The 24,446-nt window shown below is 43.7% G+C and overlaps 1 protein-coding gene across 1 annotated transcript in view; it reads right to left on the bottom strand.

The window, feature by feature from the left end:
- Positions 1-3,479: 3,479 nt before the first annotated feature.
- LOC128607015 (tyrosine-protein kinase CSK) overlaps positions 3,480-24,446 on the bottom strand; it is a 41,264-nt gene continuing 20,297 nt past the window's right edge. Inside the window, exons 2-13 of the mRNA XM_053623629.1 lie at positions 21,773-21,874; positions 19,841-19,954; positions 19,296-19,408; positions 13,212-13,431; positions 11,095-11,188; positions 10,289-10,354; positions 10,061-10,160; positions 8,655-8,745; positions 7,110-7,183; positions 6,766-6,961; positions 6,245-6,331; positions 3,480-5,021 (exon numbers count right to left, since the gene is read on the bottom strand). Of these exons, the coding sequence (XP_053479604.1) occupies positions 4,839-5,021; positions 6,245-6,331; positions 6,766-6,961; positions 7,110-7,183; positions 8,655-8,745; positions 10,061-10,160; positions 10,289-10,354; positions 11,095-11,188; positions 13,212-13,431; positions 19,296-19,408; positions 19,841-19,954; positions 21,773-21,787 (1,353 nt within the window). The 5' untranslated portion in view covers positions 21,788-21,874 and the 3' untranslated portion in view covers positions 3,480-4,838. The remainder of the gene's footprint in view (positions 5,022-6,244; positions 6,332-6,765; positions 6,962-7,109; positions 7,184-8,654; positions 8,746-10,060; positions 10,161-10,288; positions 10,355-11,094; positions 11,189-13,211; positions 13,432-19,295; positions 19,409-19,840; positions 19,955-21,772; positions 21,875-24,446) is intronic.

Below are 24,446 nucleotides of genomic sequence, written 5' to 3' on the forward strand. Positions count from 1 at the left end.
GGTGACTCATCCGTTTAGTGTCAATCCTCTGCAAAGCTGAGGCTGCTAAAAGATCACACAAGGGGGGAAAAAGGCAGACACGATGATTTGTACCCCAAACAAAACAAATCTACACACAGCTCCCGCTTTAATAGTGGTGCCTGAAACTGTATGCTAGTCTCAATGACTGACTGAAAATATTCAGCCTTGCGCACGTCTGGGACCTGTGGGTCGCACCAAATGAGAGGTTCGAAGTGTCACACGCTGATCTAATACATCTGATTCAATCATCAGCATCAGAGTTACAGGGAAGACAAACAGTACATGTCGACATGTTTAATTTACACAGTGTTCCAGTTAGTGTAAATGTACAGTAGTGACATGTTCACCACCTCCGGGGTTGGAGGTCTGACTCCCGTCTCCGCCTTGTCTGCGTGGAGTTTGCACGTTCTCCCCGTGCTTCACGGGTTTCCTTCGGGTACTCCGGTTTCCTCCAAAGACGTGTTGTAGGCTGATTAGTATTTTGCAAATTGTCTGTAGTGTGAGAATGTTTGCGAGGTTGTGCCCTGCGATGGGTTGGCACACCGTCCAGGATGTCCCCTGCCTTGTGCTCCGAGTCCGCTAGGATAGGCTCCAAGTGGTATAGATAATGGATTGATGGAGGGATGGAATATAAACCGAAAATGTGGTATAAGGGCTCAGTGGTTAAGATGTTAGGTTACTGATCAGAAGGTCTTGAGCTCAAACCCCAGCACTACCAATCTGCCACTGTTGGGCCCTTGGGCAAGGCCCAAGTGAGATTAATGTAAGTCACTCTGGATAAGGGCGTCTACCAAATGCCACAAGTCATTCAGTGATTTTAGAAAAGTTATACACAAGTTGTGTCTGAGATAAACTCTGTCTTTTCCATTTTCTAAAGAAAGCAAATTTCATTCACATGTCATGGTTGATGTACTACGTTGGGAACAAGGGGAAACGTTCAGATAAACAAATGTTTAAAAAGGGGCTTGAAATATCAAGGGGTCCATCCGAGAGGCGGTTAGATCAAAACCGCTCCAGTTCTGTCACATCGGGTATGATGTAATGGACAGAAACATACATAACAAAACAACTTTCCTGAACATTGGACATTAGCAAACTAAAGAGTACATTCTGAGCTCGTCCATTTCCATTCCTAACACGTTTACAGGCCGGTTCTGAGACTCCCGGTTCAGCTGATCTGGAGTCCCAGCGGCTGTTTGTCACCGCATCACACTTTCATCACACCTCACACGAGAAAATCAAGTGCGAGGACTTGTTCGGCGCCGAGCTCCCAGAAATAGCTTCTCGCCAGACAAAACACAGCGTCTCTGCACCTGTCAGCCACAAAGCGTCCCGGCGCAGTGTGTGGGTGTTGCGAGGAAACCGAATCCCCATGAAACTTATTCCCATGAAAGTAATTCACGTCAGAACAGGGAGGCGTGGATCCTGCAGGGCTGGAGCGTACACTAATATCGTGAAAGCCGTTTTGATTGACAGCTCAGTGGCCCAGTTTGGGTCGCCTCGAATGTGGGTCACAGATAATAACAAGCTGGAAGTCTTAAAGAATTTGGTTGTCATATAGTAAATTCATTTATAATGATGTGAGGCTATTAATTAACCTTTATTATTAATCATTAGCATCATTTTAATTAGGAGTATTGCAGGTTTTTCCTGAGGTAAAATCTAAAAAGGGGCACAGCTGTCATTCTAGTGAAGGAGAGGAGGCGTGGCCTATGTACCTGTCAGTCCTTGTGCAGGAGGCGTGGCCTCTGTGCCTGTCAGTCCCAATTAAAGGAGGTTTGGCCAATGTCTTGGTGAAGGAGGCATGGCCTTTGTAAATGGTAAATGGCGCACTTATATAGCGCTTTTATCCAAAGCGCTTTACACTGTGTCTCATTCACCCATTCACACACACCAGTGGTAGCAGAGCTGCCATGCAAGGCGCTAACTTGCCATCGGGAGCAACTTGGGGTTCAGTGTCTCGCCCAAGAACACTTCGGCATGTGGAGTCACGTGGGCCGGGAATCGATCCACCAACCCTATGATTAGTGGACAACCCGCTCTACCACCTGATCCACAGCCGCCCTAATTTGTAATTTGTGTATCACAGTCACATTAAAGGAGGTGTGGCCTTTGTGTATTATAGTCACACCGGAGGAGGCGTGGCCTTTGTGTATTACAGTCACATTAAAGGAGGCGTTGCCTCTGTGTATTATAGTTACATTGAAGAAGGTGTGTCCTCTGTGTATAATAGTCACACTGAAGGAGGTGTGGCCTCTGTGTATTACAGTCACACTGAAGGAGGTGTGGCCTCTGTGTATTACAGGCATACTGAAGGAGGCGTGGCCTTTGTGTATTACTGTCACACTGAAGGAGGCGTGGCCGCTGTACCTGTTCGTCCTTGTGAAGGAGGCGTGGTCTCGATCAGTCCTCGTGAAGGAGATGCGACCTGTGTGATGGGCTGTTCCACTGCATGGCCTATATGCCTGTCAAATACAAGTGAAGGAAGTGTGTCCTCCATCTCCTTAGACCAAAAAAATGATAGTTTTCAAAATCCTGTCACCTCATATAGGATCGAAACCAGATCATTTGAAATGATGGGCAGCTCCGAACTGATCTCTCAATCACTACATCATTTATCACCTATCGAGACCATCTCGCAAGCAGACACACATCTCTAGTGTTTTTATATCCATTTGTATGTGTTTTATCTAATGATGACGGAGGAAACTTACCAGCTTGCCAACTCCCTCCTACTCTCTCTCTCTCTCTCTCTTTTCACTCTCACACGTACACACACACTCACAGAACCAAAACGCCATTCTCACTTCACTTATTTATTCAGGGTTTTTTCTTTTCTTCAGATTTTTACGGTTGAAAATTGCCCATAAAGCCATTCTACTCGTTTAGTTGGTTCCATAGATTGAGACGAGCACTTCCCCTCCGCCCACCAGCGCACACAAACCACATCCCTGCTCCATGGTGATGTCAAGACTCAGACATGATGAAAATTCGAGATAAAACACCTCGTCACATGCGTTACTCTTGAACAGAAACTTGTGGGAGATCATTTGCGGTCATACATTTAATGTTCAGAATTGCTAGAATAATTGTCCTCTGCGTGGCTAGCGGAGGGACGAGCCGGCTGACCTTTTGACAGATTTCAGCTTAAAGTTTTTTAATCTGCATATAATTGTATGTCTGGTGCTGTAATATTCCACCATATTGTTCCAGATACAGCAATTCATCAAGTCTTCTTGTTCTGGGCTCGACACTTTGCCAGACACCATTAATAACCGCTGGGGGCGGGGCTTACTGAAGGGCCATTTGTACCCAAGCCTAAACAGCATTTTTGATTAATACTCTCACACCACATATAAATAACAGTATCATTAACCAAGGCCAAGAGTGTCATAAGGTCAATTTCTGAGTTTGTCCTCTCCCCTTTGACCACATACACACTCGTACTCTCGTCACGCTGGTCTGATGGAATGATTTATTCGTAATCATGGCAGCATAATCAAACAATGAACATTGAAAGCACTGACAGATTAACCCAAGGCCCCTCTCTCTCTCTCTCTCTCTCTCTCGTCCATCCACCTCCGCACATCTCTGTCAGTTGAGTCGTCTTTGCCTTTTTTTCCAGGTTTTCTCCTTATTTTAAGTCCTTTAAATACATTTTAATATAAAACAAGCTCACGCACGAAGAGTTCTACCGTATTCGGATCCACCCACCCCCGCATCCCGAGGGTTTATGGGCAAACTGCTTTGTGTGTCCTGTTTTGGCCGGCGCAGTTTGAGCTCTACTGGGAAATGCATGTGTAAATGTGTGTGCATGGGCACATGTGTGTGTGTGTGTGTGTACGAATTTGTGCATCGTTCCAGCTCTTTGCACTTGTCCCAGGTCAGATGTTGAGTGACGTTGGGAGACAGCAAATAAACAGACAAATCAACAACAACAACAAAAATGACGCTCGTTTTTTAAAAAAAAAAAAAAAAAAAAAAAAAAAAGCCTGATAAAAAAAAAAAAAATGTAATAAAAACAAAAATAAGTCTGTGTGTGGCAGAGGAGGGGGACGTGAGAGGCATCAGTCCTGCCATCTGGAGGCACTCAGGCACAGAGTGAATGCCTCACACACTCGCACGTGAACACACACATACACCGAGGAGGAAGAGAGCATGCAGCTAGAACCCGTGCCACACGAGACAGGAGGAAGAGATGAAAAATCTGGAGAAAGAGAGACAGACGGTGTTAAGAACAGAGAGAGAGACAGCGACAGAAAGCGAGACAGACAGAAAGCTAGAGAGAGAGAGAGAGAGAGAGAGAGAGAGAGAGAGAGAAAGAGAGCTAGAGCGAGATGTGCACCTGACAAAACAATGGAGAAAAGGCCAGCCTTGCTCTTGTTAATGTCACAGCAACACACAGAGAGAAAGAGAGAGAGAGAGAGAGAGAGAGAGAGAGAGAGAGAGAGAGACTTTTATATTTAGCTGGCAGAATGAGGAAAATACTTTTAGGCAAAAGGATATCTGCATGGTATTAAAAAAAAAAAAAGACAAAGGCAGGACACCATTAGGACTCTACGTGCTTTCTCTCACTCACTCACACACACACACACACACACACGTCTAATAAGCTTCCACTCCCCACAGAAACACAGCACGCGTGTGTCCAGATTAACAGTCCAAAAAAACCCATAAAAAAATAAAAGTCCCAAAGACGAATGAAAGGACAAGCCGGAGCCTGAGACGCTGCTTGATGAGACAGACGCCCACCGTGTCTCTACCCGCCTCCCCACCTCCTCCTGGGTAAAAAGCTGTGGGCGTGGCCCTCCTCCGCTTCACAGGTAGAGTTCTTTAGATCTGATGTGCTGCAGCTTCTCGTGCAGCATGCGGAACGAAGGCCGCTTCACCGGGTCCAGGATCCAGCACTGCTTCATGAGGTCGTACACCACAGCAGGGCAGCCGTCCGGTGCCTCCATCATGTAGCCCTTCTCTACCCGCGGCACTACCTCCTTCAGAGGCTACACACACACACACACACACACACAATGCTCTAGTCATCACATTACACAAGGCAAACACACTGAAGACTTTAAAAGCAATCATCATCTTAATTTAGACTTTTCTGTACCTGACCAATCAGCAACCGGAATTCCATCATCATGTGACTATACTCAATATTTATGTGGAGGAACAGCTGCAGACCGGTGGTTATGTACCATGTGTTCAAATCTCCAAAGTTGCATCTCTACTTAGTATATTTTTATCATTTTGTGCTTAATAGCGGTCGCCATAGCGTTTATATACGACAGTAATGGACGTTTTTTAAAATGACACGTGTGCCAACCAATCACAGTTCACGGCCATGCTATAAATAGAAAGCACTACGTCCGTCTAGAAAGATTAGGCCTCAGACTGAAAAGACATGACACAATCTAGCTACGAAAAGGATCTCGTTGTATACGCAATATGGCCAAAAGTATGTGGACACCCATACGTACGTAGTTCTTCCACATTGGAACCACTTCAGGAACTCTTTAGCCTGGTTTAAACAAGACGGACTTTTCACTCGGGTGAATTTGAAGTACTCGGGCTTAACTTCACCTCGGCTTAGTAGTAGTTTTCCCACTACAAACCTAAATATAACCGATTGATTACGTTTTTTTTTTATTAGATAGAATTTGAGGAGGAGAGTAATGTGGATCTGATGGTGTACGGATATCACGATACTTTCAGGAAAGTAACATTTTCTGGTGAAAATACTTTAAATGATGTTGCTCCAGTGTCTGTTAGTTGGATAAAACCCCATAAGAACAGGTCTGGTAAAACTTTCTCTCATGTAGGTCTCATCTTACAACCGTTATTGTTCGCTTGTGACGTTTGTAGATTTGAATTTGCGTTATACTTGTGCACCTTAAGCACAACTGAACAAATCCCTTTAGACACTGCGGACGTCATGTATAGAGAAAAACTCAAAACCGTTACGGTATTCAATTAAAATGGAAAAACTAAAGAAAAGTTGGATAATTAAGGTTAGGAATTCAAGCTAGAGGTAATGTGTCATATCCTTGACGTGTCCGAGTTGTGCGTTTCGAAAATATTCGCTCTAGTGGCCTCTAGTGGCCAAAGCAAATACTGCGCAAATCCTACACCAGGCTTTTACACTGAAACTTTCAGAAGAATTTTTTTTTCTTGAATTTGAAACCGTGTCAGTCAGTCTAAACAACAGGATGAAGTCTCTTACAATTCTGGGGTAAGGCACACGGCCGAAGGAGTAGATCTCCCAGAGCAGGACGCCGTAACTCCACACGTCAGACTTGGTGGAAAACCTCTGTGAAAGAAAGATATCAAGATGGAATATCAGACTGGACGGATTTGAATTTTTGAGACTCTGGGCTCCTTTTTAAAAAGCTCTTACAGCTCCATATTTCAGTCACTAACCCTGGGTACAGCACTGTCTGACACTCATTACTATCACAGCGAATAAAGTGGCCAATCACTTCTCCTGGAAGTAACGCGCTTACACATTAGCACAAGTGCATTTGATGAGTTCCCATTAGCATTTCCCCTTTTTTTTTTTTCCGGAATATCTCGAACCATCTCTGGAGCCTTTCTATTACTGTAAACGCAGACATGTCTGGATTCATAAGCACCTTATGAAATTATACAGCACTTAATAAACCGTCTCCAGCTGCAGACAGATATTTACTGCTGATCGTCTGAGACTTGTGTGGAGATATTTGGTTATGTGCGTTTGGATATAACCTTCTCTCGAAGTGCCTCGGGCGACGTCCATTTAACAGGCAGCTTGGCCGTGTCCTGAGTGGACGACGCTTCCTTGGTCAGGCCGAAGTCGCTCACTTTGGCGATGTTGTCCTCAGATACCAGAACGTTCCGTGCCGCGAGGTCCCTGTGCACAAAGTTATTGGCCTCGAGGTACTCCATTGCCTCACACACATCACTGAGAGAGAGAGAGACAGAGAGAGAGAGAGAGAGAGAGAGAGAGAGAGAGAGAGAGAATGAATGAATGAAAGAAAAGATGGTTGTTCCGGATGGATCAACAATAACGGGGATGAAAATGAATTCAGTAAAACTTCTGCAACACTCACAGTGAGAATTTGAATAAGCACTCAACCCCAAGCACAGTGCGCCCTCGCGAGCGCAGGTAGTCCACTAGACTGCCCTGTTACAGAGAGAGAGGGAGAGAGAGATACAGAGAGAAATGACCAAGCTGCAGATAAAAAAAATGAAGGTATTCACCCCCATGACACATTCTAAACAGATTTCAGTCTGACTGCTAAAACATTCTGACTCTGAGTCACCTTTAAGGTAACCCTCCTATCATGTTGGGAAAAAAATTACATCCATTATGTTATGGTTCAGAATAACTTCCACAGTTTAAATACACACAAAAACAGCAAAGAACGGCTTCAAACACTGACCCTTTATTAAACATTAACCCCTTATTAAACACTAACCCCTTATTAAACACTGACCCCTTATTAAACGCCGACCCCATTATTAAACATTAACCCATTATTAAACGCCGACCCATTATTAAACACCGACCCATTATTAAACACTAACCCATTATTAAACACCGACCCTTTATTAAACATTAACCTCTTATTAAACACCGACCCTTTATTAAACATTAACCCCTTATTAAACATTAACCCCTTATTAAACATTAACCCCTTATTAAACACTAACCCATTATTAAACGCCGACCCTTTATTAAACGCCGACCCTTTATTAAACGCCGACCCTTTATTAAACACCAACCCATTATTAAACACTAACCCCTTATTAAACACTAACCCCTTATTAAACACTAACCACTTATTAAACATTAACCCCTTATTAAACACTAACCCATTATTAAACACTAACCACTTATTAAACACTAACCACTTATTAAAGACTAACCCATTATTAAACACTGACCCATTATTAAACGCCGACCCATTATTAAACACTAACCCATTATTAAACGCCGACCAATTATTAAACACTAACCCTTTATTAAACACTAACCCTTTATTAAACACTAACCACTTATTAAACACTGACCCTTTATTAAACACTGACCCATTATTAAACACTGACCCCTTATTAAACACTGACCCCTTATTCTCATGGATTCTCCGAGACGAGACGAAAACGAGAGATTAATCTCAGACAGCTCAAATGTGGCAATGGGTCAGCCTGACCCCTAAAAGAATAGGAGCGTTAAATGATTTCAAATTGAATATTTTGTTCATCCGAGACACAGAACATGATCAGGTGTAAACGGCGTCACAGAGGAGGCAGACTGATGGGATTAGTTTTATCTGGGGATGCATTAATATCTCGGCCATTATAGTCGCAATCTTTTTTTTATTTTATTTTAAACCGAATCCAAAATGTCCACAGTGTCCTAGGACACTAAGGTACTAACGTACGTCTGAGCTGTGACGGGTCTACCCGGGAGAGCAGTGATAATGTGGCCAAATTAGACTTCATCCAGTCTGAACTGTCCAATCAAACCACTTAAAGCTGATAATTCTTCATGCTCGGGTAACAGTAGGTCAGAGACGGACAGCGGGAGGGTCGTGATGCAGGCTGTGATGACGTGTGTGACGCTGCTGGTAGCGTTAGCATCGAGCGCTCACCTTGGCCATGTACTCGGTGACGATAAAGAGGCTGCCTCTCTCCTCCACGATCACTCCCAGCAGCTGCACCAGGTTATTGTGCCTCAGCTGCCTACACACACACACACACACACACACACACACGTACACTTCAGATCAAAAGGTTTTTAGCATCATGAGAAACATTATATAACACATATCTAAGTATTTCGCTGCACTTTAAACAAGCAGCCTTGTCCGCCATTTTGTTCCTGGTCAGCCTGCAGAATCCCGCCAAGTCTACATTCACATATATGGCTTAAGATAAAATGTCCCAAATGTAATATCGATCTAGTAAAATAAAAGTTCAGACCACCATGTGGTTGATTATTTTCCAGTAAAAGCAGGGTGATCGGGTCTGGAGCTTATTAGAGTTCGGTGATCTTCCTGCTCAGGGACACCTGATTAACTCCCCAGGTTTAGTGTGTGTATAAGAGTAGGGCTGGGGTGATACGAAGATATAATAGCGATATCATGATAAATGAGGTCACTGCACACTTTCCTGATATAATGACTTTAAATTCTTTTAAAAAAAAAAAAAAAGACAAAATGATTGAAAGCGGCCGAGTTGAGGTTGAAATTTTGTACCGAATCTTTAAAATCATAAAAATGTTAAACGTGAGAGTTTATTTTTCCGTGCTAAATGTATTTTTGTATATAAATGCCATTAAAACATTCAGCAGGACTGTTTTGATGGAAGTTTTTTAGCAAACGTCTGTCTGTCTGGTCCTGTCCTTGTCCGGTCCTGTCCTTGTCCGGTCCTGTCCTGTCTGTCTGGTCCTGTCCTGTCTGTCTGGTCCTGTCTGTCTGGTCCTGTCCTTGTCTGGTCCTGTCTGGTCCGGTCCTGTCCTGTCCTGTCTGGTCCTGTCCTGTCCGGTCCTGTCCTGTCCGGTCCTGTCCTGTCCGGTCCTGTCCTTGTCCGGTCCGGTCCTGTCTGTCTGGTCCTGTCCTTGTCTGGTCCTGTCCTGTCCGGTCCGGTCCTGTCCGGTCCTGTCCTGTCTGGTCCTGTCCTGTCCGGTCCTGTCCGGTCCTGTCTGTCTGGTCCTGTCTGTCTGGTCCTGTCCTGTCTGTCTGGTCCTGTCCTGTCTGTCCGGTCCGGTCCTTGTCCGGTCCTGTCCTTGTCCGGTCCTGTCCTGTCCGTCTGGTCCTGTCCTTGTCTGGTCCGGTCCTGTCCTGTCCTGTCTGGTCCTGTCCTGTCCTGTCCTGTCTGTCTGGTCCGGTCCTGTCCTTGTCCGGTCCTTGTCCAGTCCTGTCCTTGTCCGGTCCTGTCCTGTCTGTCTGGTCCTATCCTGTCTGTCTGGTCCTGTCCTGTCTGTCTGGTCATATAGACCATCATAGAAATGGATTCAATATATGAAATATCTCCACGCTGAGCTGAAGACACTCACGTCATGACTGAAGCCTCTGCGATGAAGGCCTGCGCCGTGGCATCGTGTTTGATGCACTTCACCGCCACCTTGGTCCCCCTGTAGTCTCCCACCATTACGTCTGAGAAAACACACAAGCGTGCACACACACACACACACACACACACACACACACACGTGTTACTTAAAATGTAAAAATACAGTCAGTACACACACCATGACGTGATGAGATGTGATGAGAGGACACACCTCCAAACTCTCCTTTTCCGATGCTCTGAATGAGTTTTAGGTCTTTTCTGTTGAGAGCCCAGCCACCTGTCGAGATCAGAGAGATATTTACAACACGTCTATTAAAACTGTGACCCGAAGCCTGAACTCTGACCTCTGTACTGAGTTACTGCCCCTTTGGGAAGCCTAATAAAGCTGTCTTACAGCAGCGAAAACCCAGAATAGTTTTTATTCCGAGCTGATCTGACGTCTGAAGTGTTTGTTGTCTGAGACGCCACGTGGAGCTCGGGATGACCCGGGGACTCTGGAGACATGAGGCGGCAAGCCTATGTTACCGTGATGACCAAAATATTACATTTTATTATATTAAATATTACAAATAGAACCCTCAATATTGTTTATGTCTCATTTTAATAGTGGCTATTAAAAAAATTAAATAACTCAAGCTGTCGTCATGGCGATGTAGTGACACCAGCCGTCGTCCCCTGACATTAATGGATTCGGATTAGCAGACCCCGTCTCAAATAAACAAACAAACATACTAAAATCAGTGTAAACAATGCGTTTTACTCCATTTCCTTTATACTATATATAAAAGAGAGCGAGGGAGAGAGAGAGGGTGAAAGGGCGAGAGAGAGAAAGTATATGTATATATAAATAAATAAACGTATATAAAGGCGTGCTGGAACAGAACTGATTTTGAAGAACCATCTCCTGAGATACTGATCTGGAACCAGTACTGACATATTGTTTGTGGAAAACGTGGAGTGTGTGTGTGTGTGTGTGTGTGTGTGTGTGTGTGTGTGTGTGTGTGTCCATCCACTTACTCCTGGAGAACTCATCCTGCGCTGCTACTGTTCCCTCCATAAGCTTTGGCTTGATCAATCGAGTACACAGACCATCAGCATCTTTGGTGTAATGCTGAGTGCACACACACACACCCCAACACACACACACACACACACACACACACACACACACACACCAACAAGAGGTAAGATTATTTGTATAAACAGACTTATTTCCCTAACAAACTAGGCTGCACAGTGTGTGAGAGTGAGCGGGCGAGAGAGAGAGAGAGAGAGAGAGAGAGAAAGAGAGAGAGTGTGAGAGAGACACAGAGAGAGAGAGAGAGAGAGAGAGAGAGAGTGAGAGACAGAGAGAGAGACAAAGAAAGAGAGACAAAGAGAGAGCGAGAGAGAGACAGTGAGAGAGAGAGAGAGAGAGAGAGAGAGAGAGAGACAGAGAGACACACACACACACCAACAAGAGGCAAGATTATTTGTATAAACAGACTTATTTCCCTAACAAACTAGGCTGCACAGTGTGTGAGAGAGCGAGCGGGCGAGAGACAGAGAGAGAGAGAGAGAGTGTGAGAGAGACAGAGAGAAAGAGAGAGAGAGAGACAAAGAGAGAGCAAGAGAGAGACAGTGAGTGAGAGAGAGAATGAGACACACACACACACACACACACACACACACACACTAAAAAATAAAAAAGTAGTTTCACTCTGCCAGCAGATGTCAGTAGAAGAAAGGATCCGTGCGGGACACACATACGTGCTTTCACACGCCAGCAACATTCCAGCTATGTTACTTCAGGCAATAATGACAAGAAGATTTAGAAACTGTGTGAGCATACACATCATGTACAGAACTGTCAATGGACAACTAGAAAAAGACGGAATTAACATCCAGACTCTCTCTCTCTCTCTCACACACACACACACACACACACACACACAGCTGCTCATGCTGAACTGTTCACTGTGACAGTGATTAGAGAGTCACATGCAGCCTGATGCAACAGGCACGGAACAGGGCGGAGGAGAGGAACGACAAAAAGAAAAAACAAAAAGAGGAATGTGTGGAATCCTGGAGCAGGCCAAAATACATAAAGGGCACCTAAAACATGCAAACACACACACACACACACACACACACACACACACACACACACACACAGTGTCATGGGAGATGAGCAGACCGGGTGACTCTCTGAGAAAGTATCAGCAATGAAAGGAACTGGCTTAAGTGCACAAAACACTGCTTATTAAACCGATTCGGTGTGTCCTCTTAAACCACACACACACACACACACACACACTCACACGTCAAACCCTTTTTATAAATGTTTATAATATTTACTGCTAACGTTAGCCAGCTAGATAACCAATTGTTACGTTAGCCAGCTAGATAACTAACTGCTAACGTTAGCCAGCTATATGTTATGAGCTAACCTGACAGGATTTCTGAGAGGATTTTTAAAATCCCACACTATTCATGAACGTTCATAATATTTCCCACTAACACTACCCAGCAAGGTAGCTAGCATCTCCTAAGTGTTAATGTTAGCAAGCTAGCAGACATGAGCTAACCTGACAGGATTTCTGAGAGGATTTTTAAAGTCATACCCTCTTTATGAATGCGAGGGGCAGCATGAATTTTTGTGTTATTTATTGCCAACGTTAGCCAGCCAGCTAATACGGGTTACCCGCCATCATTACCCATCTAGCAAAGCGCTAACCTGACAGGATTTCTGAGGATTTTCAGTCATAACCTATTGATTTATGTTCAGAATATTTACTGCTAGTGTTAGTCAGCTATTTGGAAAAAATAAAATAAAATTACTGCTAATGCAGGCCGGATGGCTAAGCTAACTTCGACAGGACATTTGAGAGAAACGTGTTTGAGTGCATCACTAGACTACGCCTCAGAAATGTTTGCGGTCGCTGAGTGTATGTATAAGCCATCATCTCAAAAACAAATCAGCAGACATTCCCACACACACACACACACTGCATCTAAAATGACTCGGAGCCATCTCCATGACCACTGCTGAGACGACAAACTCAACCCGAGACGTCGTGCTGTGTTCACACTGATCCTCAGAATATTGGTCTAGTCAGTTTCTGCACTGAAATATACGTTAGTGGGTTCCACACCTCCACCAGCTGCATGAGATTCTCAAAGAACTCCTCCTCATCGATGGAGAGCTTGCCGTTGTGGTAGATGATGCGGTAGTGCTCCACTTTGCCCTCGCAGCTCACACACAGTGTGTAGTCACCGGGGTAATTGGTGCTCTCGCGCACAAGGAACAGCCCCGTCTCCGGAGGGTAGAGCAACCGCTCCGCCTGCTCCCGTGTAATCTTACCGTGGAACCATCTGTTGGGGGGAGGGTAACGGAGAGAACAAATTTCAGTAAAACCGTCACAAATATATCATAACTGTCTTTACAGGGAATCAATCAATACAAATGTTACATACAATGTTAAATACACCGAGGCGACACAATTAGGGTCTTTTTTCCTACATTCTACACAAACTTAAAGGACTACTCCAAGCTAATCTCTATTCACAGCGCCTGTAGAGTTTTAATTAAGAGCAACGCATAAATATCGATACTGATATCTTCACATCCGAGGAGAAGGATCCGCAGTCATCATACGGTACGAGAGCGGCCTCTAGAGGCGAAATAAATACCACCGCTGACTAATTTTGTTGTGTTATTTGAAGTGTTTTTTAAATTTTTTTTATTTGTTATCTGGAGTGTCAGTTCGTAATTTTGTTATTTACCTGAATATTTATTACCAGTTAATATATTATAATATTTCTTTCATTTTAAAAAGTACAGGACATTTTCATGATACAGTTCATGGTACATGGTGTTTATTTTTGTAATAAAGTTCCGCAATATTTTACTTTCAGTGTTTTAATTTCCGTATCGATTTTAAAAACTATCGGTTGATAAATCGGTTAATCGGCAGGTACTGTCCGACTTGGTTATCGTCACGGGTAAAATCCACCATCGGTGGACCTCTAGTATGTTGCCAAGCTACGTTTGTTGACACAAAATTAGAGCAACCTGGATATAGTTCGTGATCAATGATGACAATAAAAGCAAAGTAAAACGTGCTCTGTGAAAATATCAAGAGGAGGAACTACATCTTCCTGCAATACAATTAACCTGATAAAACATCTTATGTCATAACAGTACATTTGAGAGAGAGAGAGAGAGAGAGAGAGAGAGAGAGAGAGAGAGAGAGAGAGATGCAGTACATGAGGAAGCGGTCAGTCTCTTCAACAATACAACATCCCTTTCCGTCATCACCGCACCTAATCAGCAATAAATTACTGTAGATGATCCCGTACAGAAAAGATCAACAGCAAACAGGTTTAAGGGGAAGTGTCAAATAAAATGCAGCTTAATTGGCAAGAAGGTGACCGTCATGAAGAAATGGAAATCTTTAAGAATTCTGGATTAAAAAGAAGAAAAAGCAACGAGATTAATGAAGATGGAGCAGACTGTCGGCTTTAGTAGACGGGTTTCAGGTTTGTCTGAAAGCTAATGCCCCAAAACAACAGGAAGTACTGAAATACCGTGTACGTTAATCTAATACACGCAAACAGACACAAACACACACACGGGAACATCAGTGGAAATATTATTTGCAGCAAAGCCTAGATTAGAGGCCTGTTCCTGATTCCCCACAGTCTTACACGACATATTTGTGTTCTCATTTATATACTGCTCCGAGTCTAATGAGAGAGAGAGAGAGAGAGAGAACGCGAGCAAGGGAGAGAGAGATATAGACAGAGAAAGAGAGAGACAGGAAGAGAGACTCAGAGAGAGATGCAGTGTCAGACAGACAGACATGGAAAGAGGGAGAGAGAGAAACTGAAATAGAGAGAGAGAGAGAGACAGAAAACAGATATAGGGAGAGACACTGTAGAGCGAACGAGAGAAGAAGAGTGATACAAGATAGAGAGTGCAAGATAGAGACAAGAGATAGATACATGGAAAGAGAGAGAGAGAGCAAAAGAAAGAGATATAGACAGAAGGACAAGAGAGAGAGATACATGGAGAGAGAGAGAGCAAAAGAGAGAAAGAGATATAGACAGAAGGACAAGAGAGAGAGATACATGGAGAGAGAGAGAGCAAAAGAGAGAAAGGGATATAGACAGAAGGACAAGAGAGAGATACATGGGGAGAGAGAGAGAGCGCGCGAGAGAGAGAGTGCAAAAGAGAGAAAGAGATATAGACAGAAGGACAAGAGAGATACATGGAGAGAGAGAGAGAGAGAGAGCCAGCAAAAGAAAGAAGAGATATAGACAGAGGGACAAGAGAGAGATACATGGAGAGAAAGAAATAGGTTAGAGAGTGAAACAGATGTATAGAAAGCGACAGAGAATCGACAGACGAGAGACAGAAAGAGGGAGAGATAAATTGAAAGCAATACAGAGAGAGAGACAGAGACACAGACAGACAGGGAGAGAAAGATAAAAAGAAACAGACTGACTGACAGACAGACAAAGAAACACACACAGCAACAGACAGAGACAGAGTCAGACAGACAGACATGAAAAGAGGGAGAGAGAGACACTGAAATAGAGAGACAGACAGAAAACAGATAAAGGGAGAGAAATACTGTAGCAGGAACGAGAGAAGAAGAGTGGTACAAAGACAGATGGGGGAGAGAGAGAGAGAGAGAGAGAGAGAGAGATAAAGAACACCAGAGATGGATAGAGAGATAATGAGCTCCGTGACGAAGTGAGCGTGACGTCGCCACACAGACCAGCACCGCTTCCTCCACCAATCCCTCTTTCACACACGTCTCTAATCCATCTTTAAACGGAACACAGCCGAGCTCGGAGCGGTCTCGCTCTTCACGACGGGTGAGAGGAGGGTCGGAAACGACACGTTTAGTCACTGGGTTAACCTGTACCAGAATACGGGTTGCCATAACAACGATGTGCTAGATCTGGAAAATGACAATACCACAGCTGGCGGCCATGCTAGCAAAGCGCTCACAGCGCTCTCAGCCGCGAAATCATGATGCGGTTCCAATAATCAGTTACACCTCACACCGCCACGACATTCAGCATGGATGCTTTGTAAACGTTTCGAAACATCGTCGCTACCGACGGTGGCTTTCCCCGCCCCACTTCCTCTTCTTTTTCTTCTTCTTATTAGACACTATACTGCTATGTAATGAAAATGCAATCTCAACACGCCTAATGTTTACCAAAGCTCTATTAACGCAGCGTTCATTCTACGGCTACAGGAGCGACTCCGCACAAACGTTCCGTCAATCTGCCACTGGATCTGCACAACAGCTGCGTTTACATGGACAACAATAATCCACTCTTAATCCGATTAAGACCATACTCTAATTAAGAAACTAGCATGTAAACAGCAATTTTTACTTACCTTAATCTAATTAAGGTCATAATCAAAGTACGCTCTAATCTAATTAAGACAGGTGGAGTACTCCTGTTTTAGTCGCATTATGGACGTGTAGTAGTGACATGTAAACACCTTAATCACATTATGAACGTCGTGTGGGAGTTTTCACCGCATTTTGCGACAGGACACGATCACACACGGCCGTTTTACGTTTTACGGCGAACAAGAGAGTTCGGCTGTGTCCCAAATCGCATACTTTCCTACCATAGGCCTGTAGTGGGGAAAAATTCATGTATCTCGGCTACTATATAGACGGTAACTACGCGATTTGGGACACACCCACCGCTTCAAGCAGTTGTCTATTAGCACGTATAGCATGACAGATAATTAACCGCACTTAAAGCGTTCGTAAAAAAAATAAATAAAAACACCCAAAACTGTATACGGTACCATAACGAAGACGAACTGTATGTTGATACGTGAAATTCTGGAGGGACGTCGGACGGCGTGGCGTGGTGACGTAATGACGCGGGCTGTTAATCTAATTAAGTTCTAAAACATGTAAAACGGGAACATGACAGGAGTATTCTAAAAGCGATTCATGTAAACACCTTAATCACATTATTATCTTACTCAGATTAAGGTCAATAATTAGATCACTGCTGTCCATGTAAACGTAGTCAATGTCTTCACTCAGAAGGGTTGCCAGGTCTTCCGTCCCAACTACAGCACAAAAAGTTTTTTAAAAAAAAGGGTGACATTCATATTAAAAGGTGACTTCGGATGAGAGGTCCTGACTCTCTGTGGTCATTAAAAATCCCAGGACACTTATCGTAAAAGAGTAGGGGTATAAACCCTGGAGAAACTCCCCCATTGGCCCTTCTCTATCACGGCCCTCTAATAATCCCCATCCGTGAATTAGCTACATCGCTCTCTCCTCTCCACTAATAGCTGGTGTGTGGTGGGTGTTCTGGCGCACTATGGATGCCGTAACATCATTTAGAGATGCTGATCGGACTACAACGCATGTCTTTGGACTGGCGGAGGAAACCGGAGTACCCGGAGGAAACCCCTGATGCACAGGGAGAACACCAGTGTTCCGTCCATGCTGGGCAGAGGCGGGAATCGACTCCCCAAAACCCCAGATTCTATTTCTAATCTAGCCTAAAACAACAACAAAACAAACCAGAGGGAAACGAGAGGAAACGAATACAACTCGAACGGAGCTCGGAAAGTCCGGGGGACGTCCGTTATTCATCACGAACGTCGAAATAGAAACGCTGTCGCAAAGCCTCGGGGTGAAAGCGTTTCAGTTCAGCGCTCCGAACACAGAAGCCTTTTCTGTTTCAGCAGCTCGGATAAAACAGCGAGAGGCTGGAAGCCACAGGAAGGAATGCTGGGAAGGATGTCGATGTGACTGATGAAGTGATCCGAGGCTTCACGTGGAGACAGACAGATTTCCAGGCGCCACAGGATCAGCAGCTTCGGGTTAAAGACCGCGCTGGTCAGAATGCCGCTCTTTCAGATACACTGTTGTTCAGTGTAAAGTAATTAAGGCTTGAGATTCACTGTGTGTGTGCGCGTGTGTGTGTGTGTGTGTGTGTGACAGAGTGAGAGACAGCGTGTGTATCCACTGGGAGCTGCTCAGAAGGAAGCTGCTTACCGCAGGCTCGAATTGATTAGATCAGTGCGGCTGCATTCTTTAAAGGCACGCTCATCTCCGAGACAGTGGCATTCCAGATACACACACGCACACACGTGCAAGTGCACACGCACGCAAAGACATGCAAACACCCACACACCCACACAAATACACCCACACACATGCATGATTGAAGCCCACAAACACACACACACACGAGGGCACGTTGCGATGACGTCATGTGACGCGTCTCGGCCCGAATCGCGAGCTCCTCCGAATACCGTGGAGTTTGCTTGCTTTTTTGCGTTAAATTCGGTGATTGCAAAATCCTGGAGGGATACGCATCGCGTGACTATTTTCTAACGCGGTGCAGGAGACAACCATACACTTGGAGCAAGCTGTACAAAGTACTCGTGATGCTTTATAAGAGTGTCATAAATGTAAATATGATTAACGCTGTAGTTTAAAAGGCATTAAAACCCCTCATTCGGATGGTGCACGGGCGTCACGGGTGTACTGGGATGAACGATTTCATGCTTCTAGATCCATTAGCACTCCTAGAAAAGAAATATTTAGCCAAAAAAAAAAAAAAAAAAAAATTCCGATAAAGATCGATGTGAAGGAAACCCGTGGTAGTGACGAAGACCTTTACTTCATGATGGCGATACGGGCGGCTCGAGACGGTCTCTCTCCTCCTCTCTCTACAGTCAGCAGAACGAATGCATATTTTTTCCCCCCCATCTTTTTTGACATAGCCAAGCCATCGCTCAAACTGATTCAAATCTACCCCCATGGCACAGATTCACCCGGACACACAGAGAGAGAGAGAGAGAGAGAGAGAGAGAGAGAGAGAGAGAGAGAGAGCGCGCGAGAGCGGCATCAAGGGAAGAACGAAAATAGAATAAAATCAGAGCGTGTTGTCTGCTCATGAGGTCATTAACAAAGACGACCAGGAGTTCCCTGATTGGATGACCTGGTCGAATTAGGAAACAGAGCTGAACGAAAGCACGCCGAAAAGCTGCAGCTGATGAAATTCATGCACAACGAATCATCTGCACTACAGGACCACAGACTGGCATTTGCAGATCATTTCCTGTACTAGTGATGATCCTATTACGAGAGACAGTATGAGCACTGAGAGAGAGAGAGAGAGAGAGAGAGAGAGAGAGAGAGAGAGAGAGAGAGAGAGAGACAGCTTACGGCATCAGGCTCAATTTCCCTCCTGATTTCACTCCTTCTCGTTTCTGCACGTAGTTGGCTGGGATCGTCCCCTCCCTCCCAACCGTGTTCTTTGCTTTGTACCAGTTAGGGTCCTGTGGAAACAAAGCAAATAAACTAATTCAGTCATTCTCATCAAATTCCCATCATATATTCATGACTGAAAAAGTCCCCGCCTTATACTAATAAACAGAATCCTGAAGTGAAAAACCATGAGGCAAAATCAACAGCTCAGGTCTTTTTCACGTATGCATTATTATGACAATTCCCAATAAGTTACACTTCTGATGATGCTCCCATGCAGAAAAAAAGTATTTGCACTCACAATGCTGTAAGAAGCACGAGTAGTAGTGTTACAAAACTTAGTGCGTCGTTCCTTTTAGGGGACAAACTATATCTATATCTATACGCACACACGGAGTAAAAATCTCAACCTAAGGACACGTAGGCATTTATCAGACACAACGTCTCTATGATTTGTCTCTGTAATTAGCGCTTCAGTGAGCGAGGAGCTTCCCCCGTCCTACCTTAGTGACTCCGATGATGCTGAGGACGTCTCCTTTACAGAAGGGCAGATCCTGCTCTGTGGTGCCCTGGAAGTTATACTTAGCCACACACTCCGTGCCCGGCGGCCATGGTGTCTGCACGGTAAAAAAAACAAGAGGGAACAGAGAAACAAGCTTACACGTGTACAGCACATCCATTCGCTCGTTTCTCAGAACCATATGTTCTATATGCATGTTATAAATACGCACGGTTTTATTTGTACATGTAACAAATAATTATATACGCTGTACACGCATGACGAATGTAACGTGATGTGTACGTGTGTTATAAATATGAAATATGTTGTGTGTGCATGTCAAAAAAAAAAATGTTACAGGAATGTGTTAAATATAACATTGTATAGGTATGTTATAAATACGTAATGCATTGTGTATGCGGGTCATACATACGTGTCAAATATGCGTCACGTGAACGTGTTATAAACCTAACACTGTATATGCAGGTTATACGTATGTGTCTCGTGAACGTGGTATAACCGTAACACTGTATATGCAGGTTACACATACGTGTCTAATATGTGTCACGTGAATGTGTTGTAAACGTAACTGTATATGTAGGTTATACATACATGTCAAGTGAACGTGTTCTAAACCCAACACTGTATATGCAGGTTATACATACGTGTCAAATATGTGTCACGTGAACATGTTATAAACGTAACACTGTATATGCAGGTTATACATACGTGTCAAATACGTGTCACGTGAACGTGTTATAAAAATAACACTGTATATGCAGGTTATACATACGTGTCAAATACGTGTCACGTGAACGTGTTATAAACCTAACACTGTATATGCAGGTTATACATACGTGTCACGTGAACGTGTTATAAACCTAACACTGTATATGCAGGTTATACATACATGCCAAATACGTGTCACGTGAACGTGTTATAAACGTAACACTGTATATGCAGGTTATACATACGTGTCAAATACGTGTCACGTGAACGTGTTATAAACCTAACACTGTATATGCAGGTTATACATACGTGTCACGTGAACGTGTTATAAACCTAACACTGTATATGCAGGTTATACATACATGCCAAATACGTGTCACGTGAACGTGTTATAAACGTAACACTGTATATGCAGGTTATACATACGTGTCAAATACGTGTCACGTGAACGTGTTATAAACCTAACACTGTATATGCAGGTTATACATACGTGTCACGTGAACGTGTTATAAATGTTATAATTAAGGAATATGTTGTATGTGCATGGTATAAATATGTGTCATATGAAGGTGTTATAAATGTAACGTTGTGTATATATGTATGGTATTAATAACCTGCATACTTTCATGCTAAATTTCGTTATTAACACATAAATAATACACGTTATGTAGGAACGTGTTATAAATGGAACATTGTATATGTATGTTACAAATATGCAAGATTTATAATCCGCATATACAATGTAACATGCTGTATATGCGTGTTAGAAATATTTAATCTGCTTTATATGCGGGTTATAAATAAAGACTATGTTCTACGAACTTGTTATGAAGGTTAACGCTGTATATGTATGATAGAAACGTGTAATGCAGTGTATAGGTGTGTTATTAATATATAATACATCGTACGTGTGTGTTATATGATACGTATATGGACGGGATGTGAAAATCCGGGGAGAACAAAAGAGCAACCGAATATGAAATGAAGGAAACCAAAAAAAAAAAAAAAATCTCATTTCCTGAAAGCGTGTTGAACCGCGTCAGTAAACTGCAAGATGCAGCAGATGAACCGGATGAGCCGTGGTGCACATTCCTCTTTCACAACTGAAGGATGTGTGCAGGACTCATGCATCACTGCTCAGGACTGTGTGTGTGTGTGTGTGTGTGTGTGTGTGTGTGTGTGTGTGTGTGTGTGTGTGTGTGTGTACCTGTAGCCCAGACATTGTGCGTGTCTGGGGGGGAGGGGAGGGGCGGGGGGGGGGTCGCAGTCTCCTCAAGCAGGTGTCACAGGCTAACAGGTAGCATCAGAGCTGAGGAGAAACACACACACACACACATATTAAACCTCAGAGATGGGGAACATGGACAGCACCTACACCTTTTATAAGCCAGAGGTGAGTTTCACTTCATGCTGGTTCAAGGTGTGAGCTGAAAGAGATGTTAATAAAAACGCCACAATTAACAGGAGTTACACTTCACTGCAGCGCTTCAGCCGAAAACCGACAGACCTGAACGACCGTCTCGGAATAATGTCAGAAGTGCACTTACACACACACACACACACACACACACACACACACACACACACACACACACACAGACGTTTCTCCACGTTTTAGAATAATAATAAAGTCATCAAAACTCTAGAGTAACACAAATGGAACTATGGGAATTATATCGTGATTAAAAAATCCAAAATAAATCAGAATTGAATATTTGATCACCTTCAAAGTAGACGCGCTTTTCACCTGGAAATTTCCAGAAATGTATTCTTGGCGTTTTCTCGAGCGATTTCTTGAGGAATTTCCCCGAGATGCTTTTTTAAACAGTGTTAAAGGAGTTCACACCGACGCCGGACTCATCACCTGCTTTTTTGGAATATTTCACGTGCGCTCTACCATCTTCGCCCCCACTGGTAGTCGCTGCACCAACTCGCTATAAGATTTGCATAAAGTGAAACTTCTCGACTTTGTCGCGTCTTTGGACACGCCCACGTCTAGCGGGTCGCCGTGTGTGAAAGTAGCTTTAGTTCAACTTTGCCAAGAAAGACCGTTGGCCTGTTTTTAACGATATTTATCACGATGTTGCTTATAAACTCTACGGCAATACATAAGGGTTGCATTTAAAAAAAGATGTTTTTTTGTGTACATAATAAATAATCGCGTAAATATTTAAACTGAAAAGGAGAAGAAAAAAATATTCAGTTGGACCTTTCGCAGTTTAAAAGACTACATCGCCTGCCGTCGGGTCATACTTGTTAAAAAACTATTTTATTCAATACAAAGATTGTATATGATGAGCGTCCGGCCTCGCCCCTGGTAATCGCAACAATATCACAAGGTTTATTAAAAGATAAAAACTTATAAAAAAAAGTTTTGATGTGGGCTGGCCCACGCTCTGTGCCGAATCAAGGGAACAGAGTCGAGTGGTCCTTCTCTGGCTTCCTGCCGCGAACAGGAAGTGAAAGTCAGAACGGCCGTGGAAGCTGACGCAGAGTTTCCATCAGCCGAAATGTTGAGTGGGTTGAGATTGGGCATGATGATGGGGGGGGGGGGGGCAGATACGGCACTTAATACACCACACTACCCCTATGTCTCACTCGTAACCAAGGAGACCACACAAAATACCCCAAAACACACACACACAAACAAACAAAAATAGATTACCGGGTCACTCGGTAAAATCCGGAATGTTCAGCTGTAAAGACGAGCGGTAAAAAAGACAAAACATCAGCCATGCACGTGTGTGTGTGTGTGTGTGTGTATGTATGTGCGTGCGTGCGTTCCTGACACCCCTGCAAAAACAGGAAGCGTTCTAATTGCGGACTGCTGCAAAGGGACAAAAGCCAAAAATAGAGCAGAGCCCTCAAAGTGTGTGTGTGTGTGTGTGTGTGTGTGTGTGTGTAAGTGTGTGTTTTGCCATAATTCAGAACGATAAAAAGCAGCAAAAGCAGATTTTCACTAATGAATGCTAGAGTCACTCTCACACCTGATCAGAATTTTTTCAGCAGTTTTTATTAAAAAATAAATAAAAAAAATTAAGTCTGACGTCGATGCCATGGCAACAGCTAAAAACCCACAAACTTCCTCCTGGCCCACTTTCTTAGAAAATGGTCATGATAAGCTCTTCTATCTGATAAGCAGGAAAGACTCCGCGAGCGTCCACGTATCGGTCCCTCGCACGCTTACCGTTATCGGTCACTATTAGTAACGACCTGTGCAGATCGGCTCATCAGCGATGGTCACATGACTCATGAGAAACCTGCTGAAAACTCAAGCGCCAGCGAGGTCGTGTTTAAACTTTGTTAATAAAACTGTCGGGGGCGCGATCGCCACTGTGCGTATTATTAAACACGGAAAGTCTGGATTTTCAGCAGGAACTGTGTTTACTCCAGATGTTAAGCCGCCGGAACAGATGTTAAGCGTCTTAAGTCTTTTCTGAAGGGAAACTAATCTGGGTCGGTACTAGAGGTGGACCGATAGCGGATTTCACCGAGAACTAACTACCTGTCGATAACCGATTAAACTGACCGGTAGTTTTTAAAATGAAAACACTCGGAGTAAAATATTGTGGGACTTTATTATGAAAATAAAGAGTACTGACTGTACAGTGAAAATTATTCAATATATTAATCAATATTCAAGTAAATTAAAAAAATCCTGACAGAGAGAGACAGATAGATATACGGAATGAGGGATGGTGAGAGGTAAGGACAGAGAGAGACAGACAGACACAGAGAGAGCGAGAGAGAGAGTGATAGGGACAGAGAGAGCGACAGAGACAAAGACAGATAAATGGAGAAAGTGAGAGAGATGGGAAGAGATAGACAGAGAGAGCGAGAGAAAGAGAGAGAGAGAGATAGGGACAGAGAGAGAGAGATAG

This window comes from Ictalurus furcatus, chromosome 4, assembly GCF_023375685.1.
Source record: "Ictalurus furcatus strain D&B chromosome 4, Billie_1.0, whole genome shotgun sequence".
Lineage (NCBI taxonomy): Eukaryota > Metazoa > Chordata > Actinopteri > Siluriformes > Ictaluridae > Ictalurus > Ictalurus furcatus.